The sequence below is a fragment of the Sciurus carolinensis genome, chromosome 1 (genome assembly GCF_902686445.1).
Source record: "Sciurus carolinensis chromosome 1, mSciCar1.2, whole genome shotgun sequence".
Lineage (NCBI taxonomy): Eukaryota > Metazoa > Chordata > Mammalia > Rodentia > Sciuridae > Sciurus > Sciurus carolinensis.
The window spans coordinates 128,332,289-128,343,373 of NC_062213.1; the positions used below are offsets into that span (position 1 = coordinate 128,332,289).

At 32.3% G+C, this 11,085-nt stretch overlaps 1 protein-coding gene across 2 annotated transcripts in view; it reads right to left on the bottom strand.

Annotated features, from left to right (window-relative positions):
- Abcd3 (ATP binding cassette subfamily D member 3) overlaps positions 1-11,085 on the bottom strand; it is a 73,844-nt gene that overhangs the window by 42,077 nt on the left and 20,682 nt on the right. For both annotated transcript variants that reach the window (XM_047555571.1, XM_047555562.1), the window contains exon 2: positions 4,504-4,540. In XM_047555571.1, coding sequence (XP_047411527.1) covers positions 4,504-4,540 — 37 coding nt within the window. The remainder of the gene's footprint in view (positions 1-4,503; positions 4,541-11,085) is intronic.

The following is an 11,085-nucleotide window of genomic DNA, read 5'->3' on the forward strand; positions in this document are numbered from 1 at the left end:
AATCCACTTCCCATTACTTAAATATATATATATATATTTAAAGACTCTGGTGCTAAAAGTTTAACACTGAAATTACAGAAAAGGCAAGCAAACCATCAGATACAAATAAGAAGCTAAAGTAATAAGTAATAATACACTGAAGAAAAGAAGTAACATTCTGAAGAAAAATCAAATGGCAATGAGAAGTTCCTACTGAAATGTCAATCAACTTATTAAAGAAGTGAAATGAACTAGAACTAACTGAAAAAAAATGTCTGAAATAGTAAACAAAATAAAAGGCCATATGGTGCTGGCTAGAGTGTAAGTATTACTGTATATTGTTGGAGAAAGTGTAAACTGGTACAACTATTATGTTTCATCTATGCAAAATATAAAATGCACACTGACTATAAAATGTAAAATAACTTAGCAAATTTATTTTTAGTAACTTATCCTACAAATATTCCAAGATGAACACTAAACCACATAAATGAAAACAGACTGTACTGTTTATAATACTATTAAGTATTAAATGTACATCAATATTACATAAATTATGGTAAATTTATTAAATGAAAATTATATACAATTATAAGAAAGGAAGCAGTTCAATTCATACAACAGAATACTACAGAGCAGTTAAATTAATTAGATCTCCACCTATAGCTGCAGAGCTGGAGACCTTCAACAGAGATGGATCTAAAAGGCAATATGCTAGAGGTAAAAAATCAGTATGATGTCTATAATTCATTTTACAGGTGAATTTATGAAGTTTCTAAATATGTAAAATAAATCTACTTATACTGTTTATGACTATATACATATTTAAACCTACCCACACAACCCCAAAATATCAAAATATGCCCAGAAATGCTAAATACCACACCAAGCACAGTGTTTACCTTTATAGATTTTTAATTTTGTTTGTTTTTACAGTACTAGGAATTGAACCTCACTCTAGCTCTGAGGCACATCCCAGGTCTTTTTGTTTTTTATTTTGAGACAAGGTCTCAAAAAGTTATCAGGCTGGCCTTTAACTTGTGATCTTCCTGCCTCAGCCTCCCAAGTGGCTGGGATTACAGGTGTGTGTCAAAGCACCCAGCATTATTTTGAATATTTTTACATCAAAATTAAATATGGATTTTAAAATCAGACTATCTTTCTGTACTATTTTCTAACTTTAAATCCTTTACTCATCCTTATATCTCATGCCTTGTGAAAATTCTTTCACTCTACCCCATCCCGAAAATTATGATTATAAAATATTTTGATAAAAAACTTAATTGCTTTCTCTCATAAGAATACATCCACTGAAGAAAAATTAAATTCTAATAAAAAATAAAAAACCTAGCCAGGTACAGTGTTGCATGCCTGTATGTAATCCCAGCAGCTTGGGAGGCTGAGGCTGGAGAATCATGAGTTCAAAGCCAGCCTCAGCAACAGCAAGGCGCTAAGCAACTCAGTGAGACCCTGTCTCTAAATAAAATACAAAAAAGGCCTGAAGGTGTGGCTCAGTGGTTAAGTGCCCATGAGTTCAATTCCTGGTACCCCAAAAAATAAAAATAAGAAAGAAAGAAAAGAAAGAAATGAAAGAAAAGAAAGAAAGAAACCTATACCTCTATACCTCCCATCTGTTAATATTTGGTATATATCCTTCCAAATTTTATTTTACTCTGTGTGTGTGTGTGTGTGTGTGTGTGTGTGTGTATGCAAGCAGATCCTATCAATTTTACAAAGGTGGAATCAGTATACATCCTGTATATTTTTAATTGCTAATCAGTTGTTAACCTAAATTTAACTTGCTTACACTATGCAACTTATAACTAGGCATATGTAAAAACAAAATTGTACAAAATTGAAAAACAGGGAGAAATACAAAAATAAGCCAAAAGAATCTTGCTGTCCTAGAGCTTGCAGATATGACATGCAGGTAATGGATATTACTAAGATTACTAAGGTTTGATTACTCAGATATATCAGATGCAAGAGATCATAATCATAGAGATATACCAGAACACTGGACATAACTAAATCTTGTTCCATTTTTCAAACAAAGAGAAAGATAAATTATGGAAACTAAAGAACAAAAATTTTGATGTCAATCTGCAGGATATTCAGAGACTGCACTAATACAGAGGGTTTAGGAATACTTAAGAGATGCTAATCATTAGAAGTCAGAGCAAGTTTGCTAAAAAGAAGTCATGTTAAACTATTCTAATTTTCTCTTTTGTTAAAGACACTATATTAGTATATTAGCTGACACGTAGAACATAAGTTCCATGACAGTATGAACTAATTTTTTATAACTGCCATGTATATTAAGCCAAGAACAATGCCAGGCGTATGTGAAAGACTCAATAAATATTTGTTGAAAGATTGACTTAATAAATGACTTAATAAATTAATCAAGGATTTTGATGTTTCTCTAAAATTCTGGTGGCCTCAATGGAGAAATAAGAACCAAATTTGCTATAGTTAGATATAGTTACTGCTGAATAAATTAAAACTAAAATATAAAAACCCATAAAGATTAAGAAATATCACAGAGTAATCTCCTTGGTCCTTTCCTAGTTACTATTAGCAATTTTGAGGAAGAAAGAGAAGGTAAATTAAAAGTACAGATAATGCCTTGTACTTAACGTCCTAAATATAAGAATTGTACACTAATAGGATTGACAGTGAAATTCAATAAGCTGACAATTGCAGGTATAAAGTAATATTTATTTAAGGGGTTGGGGCTGTAGCTCAAGGTTAGCGCACTTGCCTAGCTCATGTGAGGCACTGGGTTCGATCCTCAGCACCACATAAAAATAAATAAATAAAACAAAGTTTAAAAAATATTTATTTAAAGAAATCAACTGAGTTACCATATGATCCAGCAATTCCACTCCACAGTATATTCCCAAGAGAAATGAAAACATATGTTCACCTAAAAACTGGTATACAAATGTTCACAACACCACTATTTTTAATAGCCAAAAAAATGGAACCACCTAAATGACCCTCAACTGATGAATGGATAAATAAAACGTGTTATACTTATAAATGGAATACTATTCAGAAAAAAAGAAAAGAAAGAAAAGAAACAGAATACTGATTCAGAAAAAGCATGAATAAACCTTGAAAATACCATGCAAAGTGAAAAAAGACAGACATGAAGAACCACATATTGCATGGTTCTATTTCTATAAAAAGTCCAGAAAAAGCAGATCAAAAAAGACAGAAAACAGTATAGTGGCTGCCAGGGGCTGGGGGAAGAGAGTACTGAGCCAGTGACTAATAGTGCGTATGGAATTTTATTGGGAGTTGATAAAAAATTTATAAAATTAGATAGCAGAGATGGCTATTCAACTCTGAATATAATAATAGCTAATGATTTACATATTTAAACAAATGAATATTATGGCATATGAATTATATCAATAAAGCTGTTATTATAAAAAGAAAGAAAACAACTGAGAAATACAAGATATAAGAGATCTGTCAACAGAACTGTTCAGCAGAAAGATAACTGAAGGTTATAATTTACCATAAACTTCACTTAACATAAACAACGGTTATGACTAAATAATAGCAATCTTAAGCTGAATTTTAGCAACATGGTATCCATATCAAGAAATGTAATAGTGTTGGCATATTCCATGCTAGTCAAACCACATTTCAACTATATTATATTCCTAGTGCAATGTTCAGGAAAACTAGCTTAAGACCAGAGAAAAGGGGCTGGGGTTGTGGCTCAGTGGTAGAGTGCTTGCCTGGCATGTGCAAGGCACTGAGTTCAATACTCAGCACCACATATAAGTAAGTAAATAAAATAAAGGTCCATCAACAACTAAAAAAAAATTAAAAAAAAAAAAAGACCAGAGAAAAGTGTACAGAATTGAAAAAGGATCAAAAACCATGTCACATGAGAAATAGTAAATGAAATGAAGATTGCTTAGCATAGGGAAAAAAGACTCAGAATTCACAACTCTCTTCAAATATATGTGTCTATTAGAGAGAGTAGACTTGTCCTGTACAGCTACAAATCGACATAACAGAGTTAATCAGTAAGAAGCAAGCAGAGGTAAATTAACCTCAGCATGGGCTAGAACTAACAGCTGTAAACTGCCTTATTGGAATAATGCACAAATTCAAGTAAACACTATGAAACACCGGTCAAGATTCTATTCCAGAAAGAATTTCTATAATACCAGACTAGAAGCGATATTTTTGCTGAGCATGGCACATACCTGTAATCCTAGGGACTAAGGAGGCTAAGGCAAAGAGTGTCAAGTTAGAGGCTCTCAGCAACTTAGCGAGAGACCATGTCTCAAAATAAAAAATAGAGAGGACTAGGGGTACAGTTCAGTGACCAAGTACCCCAGGTTTAATCCTCAGTACCACCAAAAAGAAAAAAGAATGATATTTTTAAGTTTCCTTCTAATTCTAAAATTCTATGATTTTTATCCTAATTTTGAATTGTGTAACAAAAAATGAACTAAGTATATAAAATATCAAAATGTAGATGATATAAAATTTTACCTCATTGTTCTGTAATGGTGGTTTTCCACTTTTCTTACTGTGGAGGAAAAAAAGAGAGAAAGCTTTACTTTATTTGCAAAACACAATCATCATTAAAAATCATCCTAAAATGTCAAAAAGAATATACCATATTCTCCAAATGGGTTTCTTTTCATATCCTACTGAGAGAACATGTGTAAAAGTAATAGTTTACTTGCTTCTTTATAGGCTCAGTAACCCCTATCTGAAATGCCTGAGATTTCAGAGTTTTTCTGATTTTGGAATACATGCATATTCTTTATCAGTTAAATATCCCTAATCTGAAAACATGGAGTGTTCAAAAGATTTCAGATTTCAGATTTTCAGATTAGCAATGCTCAAATTGTACTAAGTATTATTTCCATGAAGTAATCAGTAAGTTTTAACTACTACTACGTGACAGATACTATGTTTGGTAATTTTTACATAAATATTATATAAATATATACACTTATTTTACAAATCCTTCTATGAAAAGGTGGAAATCTATTGTTTCATTCATGAGTCATGTTTAGCCATAAGAAGTACTTTGGCAAATGGGACTTCAATAAACTTACACCAAAAAAGCTTGAAATGTTTGTGCAATGGGCCTTCTCTCTAGCTTCTGGAAAACTTCCCCCAATCACGTCGGAAATCCTGTGCTAGTATCTCTTAAAAAATCAGAGACCATATGTCATTTACATATTAGAAATGAGAAAACTGTCCTAGAAAGATAAATAGCCCAAAGTTTGCGATTTGACTACTAATCCACACCACCTCCCTAAACAATAAAGTTAACCAGCTTAGGTCCTTTTATTACATACTCTCAGAGTATCTATGCTTCTATATAACACTGATTATATTTTTAATTTCAGTTTGATGTATATTTCCTTCCAGAAAACTAGCCCCATGAGATCAGGAGCTACTGTGGGCTGATTTCTCTGAGGTTGAAATAATAGGGTATTTGGTATACAAAATGTTTATTAGAGATTAACACCTGTGAATTTTAAGACAGAGAAAGCAAGTTTAGGAAGAATTCAAATTGTGATACAGGCCCAAAAAAATTCAAACCAACTAGATGGAAGTTCTAAAACAAGTACTGTCCAACAGAGTACTCAGTGACGGGCTGAAACATCCAGGTTTTTATACCTCTGCCTGCTCAATCTACAAATGGGTGCTACCACAGGGATGTCACGACCTGCAGGGAGGGGTCTCTGCAGCTGAGGTGGACCCTAAGGCATGGATAGAGGGGGCTGCCTGGATTCTGCATTTCTCTGCTAGGTAGTAACCCCTAAAGAGGAATCTCAGTGACACATCTCCATGTCTACTACAGGGGTCAATCCTCTATGTTCAACACTTGATTGAGCCACAAAGATGTGCAGATATAAGCATTTTCAGTAATAAAATACCAGGTTACCCAATAATGCTAGAAAGCCAAACTTAACTACAATTCAACAGATGTTCTTATTTTAAAAAGAGCTTAGGTTTGTTGTTTCTATTTCATTTGTATTACAGGATTATTTATCTATTTAAAATTATTTCAAATTATAAAATTGTTTCAGAAAATGACTTTTAGCACAACAAATGTAATAATCAACAGAATGAAGGGACAGCCTAGAGGAGAGAAAATATTTGCAAACATACATCTGATAATCCAAAATATACAGTACTCCAATGACAACAGCAAGAAAACAAATAATCCAATTAAAAATAACCATTATCATTTATCAAAAATGATAAATAAGTGAATTATCATTTCTCAAAAGACATACAAATGGCCAAAAAGTACATGAAAAAATGCTCAACATCTCAGCAGAGAAATGCAAACCAAAACTGCAATATCACTTCACAACAGTTAAGATGGCTATTATAAAAAAGAAAATAGTGTTGATAAGGATGTGGAAAAAGGGAATTCTTGTACACTGTTGGTGGAATGTAAATTAGCATGGCCATTATAGAAAACAACAGCAATTTCTCAGATTTTAAAATAGAACTCCATATGATACAGCAATTCTATTTCTGGGTATACATCCAAAGGAAATGAAATCGGTATCTTGAAATCTCTACTCTCACGTTTATTACATTATTATTCACAACAGACAAGGTATGAAATTATCCTAAGTGCTCATCAAAGTCCATCAAAAGATGAGTGGATAAAGAAAATGTGATATAATATATAATGGAATATTATTCAGTCTTTAAAAAGGAGGAAATCTTGTCATTTACAACAGCATGGTTGAACTTGGAGGACAATATGCCAAATGAAATAAACCAGGCACAAAAAAAGCAAATACTGCATTATCTCATTTATATGTATAATCTAAAAAAGTTGAGATCATATAAGCAAAAGTTAAAATGTGATTGCCAGGGGCTCCAGGCTAGAAGCCAGCAGAGGAAGGGGGGAAATGTTGGTCAAAGGGCAGAAAGTTTCAGTCAAGAATGATGAATGAATAAGTTCTATAAACAAATGTATGCAATAGTGACTATACTTTAATAGTTGTAATCATTTCATAACATGTATGTACACCAAAACAAAATTCTAAAAAATGAAAGTCAACAAGAATGTCATAGTATTGCTAATAAACATTACAAGCTGGTATTTTTATACAGGTAAATAAGAATCCATGCAATAAATTAGATACATATACACATGTACATACATACATACACATACACATGATCTCCTGGTGCTTTTCTGCCACCAAGTTTCCATGAAATACCTTGGGCAGAGGGCACATCTTATTAGGCATTTCCTTGGTCTGAGCACATGATTAATGTAAATCCTGTGTTCTTTGATCAGTCTGTGATGATTATTCTGTTGCTCTGTTATTTTCATGATTTCAACCAGTTTCATTATAAGATCTCAGTTTTTCAGAAATTCTCTGAAAAACATCTCTAATCTGTAATCATCACCATGAAAGAAAGTTTTAATGGCAAAATAATTCAGTATGAGGTCCAAAGTTGAAGAAAGATTTTCTTAGTTGTACATTAGTAAATGTCAACCTGATACAAATTCTACTACTACAAATTTGTTTATTACCATAAATGTGGTCTCTAGACGATCACTTAACCACTCAAACACAAATACCAGCACTGAGACCTGTGAGTATGGTAGACATTAAGAAAACCAAGAATGTTGCCAAATGTACCAAAATGCAAACACAAAATTAGAAAATTCTCACAGAACTTTAGGACATAAGAGACACACCTTAGACCCATTAGCCCTAGGTCCTAAAGATACCACGCTAGGTCACCTCAGTCAAAATCACGGCCGCAATTATCATCTTTTCTCTAATGACTCTCCAATCTCCAGTTCCCTCCTCCTTCATGAGTTGCTGACTTGAATATCTGCTTTTTAAACAGGATATCTGTACCTGGATTTAATTAAAACATTGTACACTTGATGTCCACATCTAACATAACTTTTCACCCCAAATACACACTTCCATTTTCCCATAATGAACATGGGTCCTAATTCAGTGACGGTATCTTCATATACTAGCTACCCAAACTACAAACTTAGGAATTATTCTGAGGTATCTTTCCTTCACATCCTTAACTTCCAGTTGCTCTCTATGCTCTTTTTATCTCTATTGCCACTTCAATTCAGGACATCAAATTTTTTCACATGATCTATTATAATATTCTTACCTGCTTTCTAAATAGTTTCCTCATCATTCATATCTTTCCTCCTCCTATTCATTACCACAATCATACCAAATACGGCTGTATTATATACAAATATACAAGTACATACATATGCATACACATAAATATACATATATATACCCATACATATAGACCACATATATGTATATAAAATATGTAACCTGTCAATTCAACTAAAACAATGCTCAGAACCTAATTTTAAATTTCAATAAACAGGGAAAAAAGGTTAATGATTTAAACATCCAACAAAAACTGTAAAGGAAAAGGAAAAGCAGAAAGCAGCATCTAGTTAATCAGAAAACGAAAATGCAAACACACTAATGGATGAAAATCCAAGGGCTGGTTCCTTGAAAAATAAAGCACCAGATAATCTAATTTTAAAAGGAGGAGTATAAAATTACAAGAAAAAATAAATAAGCACAAAAAGGATGAAATTGATTCACTTTTAAATAAGATTTCTTATCTCAACTTTCTGTAAAGAAATTTGAAAACTTGGATGAAATAATTTTCTAGAAAAAGGAAAAAACTAAACAGCCTGAAAAATTGAGAAATTTTTAAAAGTTCAGATACCTACCTCCTACTCACCTCACCCCTTAAGAAAAAGTACCAAGTCCAAAAGATTTATAAGGGAATTCTACAAAAACTCCAGAGAAGAGATAATTTCAATCTTTTGGCTATTCAAGGCCTAAATAAAAGATAGCATCCACATTATTTTTGCTTCAAGTAAAAATTAATACCAAAAAGCTAGAAAAAAAATTTTTAAAGTTTCTCACTCTCCAGATAACTCACATTCTCCCTTGAAGTGACTCATTTTCCTAAATAAATCTGTGCCTCTCAAACAAAATTTTTGAACAAAAAAACTAGTCTATTCTCACTTCTGCCAATAGTAATAAAGTACTGAATATTCAAAAATTAAATACTTTATAATTAAATTTTTCAAATAAACATATCACTTTCAGAACAATGTCTAAACTCCACAATATAGTATTCGAAAACTTCATGATCTGATTCTAGTCCTGTTTTCCAGGCTCATCTCCTGCCATTATAAACACAAATATTCTGTGTCCAAGTTACCTTAATACATCAGGCTGAACTATATGAAACTGCAAATATTTGACCCTTCCTCATGTATAAAAAGGCAATTTCACATGCTTCCCCCTAATATTATGCTAATCTTCTAGTATGTTTTTCTATATTTCCCCTTAAAAAGGCTCTTCCTCAATTAACCTGCTTAATTCCTACCTGTCTTGAAAACTCAGCACATGACTTTTTAGAATGAAGTGATCATCTCTATCAGTTTGCCCAGAACACCCTTGTGTAATGACTAATTGTGCCCATTAGAAAAATAAATTACAAGATGACCCTGTCTTAGGAGCCTTCTCTGTTCATTTTCCAACCTCAAATACTATGTATTAAGTATCCTTTGTGTTCCCTCTGCAATCTGTACATCATATCTGCCTTCCATATCCACTTGAGAGCAGGAGCCAAGTCTTACTCAACTCTCTATCACTGATGCCTAGGACTATGAGTATCACATGGAAAGTGCTTCCAAAATGTTTGTCCTGTTTGCCTTCTAAATTTTGTTTCAGTTAGTATGTTAGTAAAGTTACTTTCAAAATTAAAAAAGGGGGAAACTGTTAATAGAGTTAGTTCAACACTTTTGGAATTTATCAATACAACAGATCTAAGTGACCAGATATCTAAGAGATCAGCTTTGGAAAACCTGCTAGAGCTGACAACTGTACTATCAGAAGAGTATTTAGATCTAAGAAAGGTGCTATGAAAGACAAAGTAAAGAGCAATTAATGTTAACTCGAGAGGGGAAAAAAGTAAAACCTTTATTCTAGAAAGGATGTGAAATCTAAACTGAGACTTTAAAATGAATAGAATTTATGGGAGAAAAAGAATGGTATGATATTCCAAGCTAAGTTAATGCAAAGGAATTAACATGATAGTGATGTGGGAAAACAATGATATAACTCCTTTGGGAAACAAAATTATGAAACCTATAATGTGAGTCTTGCTTTTATTTATTAAGATGCTTTACTACTAAGCATCTTAAGGATCTTAGTTGTTCCCTGACTAATGAAGCAAACTTTGCTCTTAAAAGGAAAGTATGGCTACTTTAAGCCTCTAAATTTATTCTGACAATAACTTTTAAATAAAATGTCCAGAGCACAATAAAAAATAATCAAGCACTAAGGTTAAAATCACAATCTGAAACAAAGGACTAGAAAACAAACAGACCCAAAAAGATTTCAGATGTTGGAATTCTAGACAAATCCTATAAAACAATGCAGAGTGTATTAAATAAATAAATACATAATTTTTAAAAAATTACTAAGAAGAGAAAACTATTAAAAGTAAAACTAACCTGTGGAAAACCAAAAAGAATTTTTAAAAATAAAATATTCAATTAAAATTAGATATATCATCAATAGGTTTAACAGACTTTACACAGCTGGAGAAAAAAAGTACACCATGACAAATGAATATAAATCAGGAGGAAAGCAGATAGAAGTAGTGTTCTAAAATCTTATTTCCTGGGAGGGTGACGGAGTATTACTAATGTCTAGACTTGTTTAATACTCGTTAACACGTGTTCAGACATGTGTAATATATGTTAAAATGTATAGGGTAACCAGCAAAAGAAAAAAAGAGCTCTGAGAATAACTTCCCAACTGGAAAGGCTAAAAATGAAATAACAAAAATAAGAAATCAACTGCCTCACAAGCAAACTCAGACAAAACCAGCAGAGGAACTGCCCAGTCACTCAGAACTGAAGGTTAAAAACTATTTTAAATATCTGAGTTTTGGGCTGGTTTGTTATGTAGTAATAAATGACTGACAGAGATATAAGAACTCAGCATCAAAGAAATCAGAAAATATCTTGAAATATATGATATATCAAATATT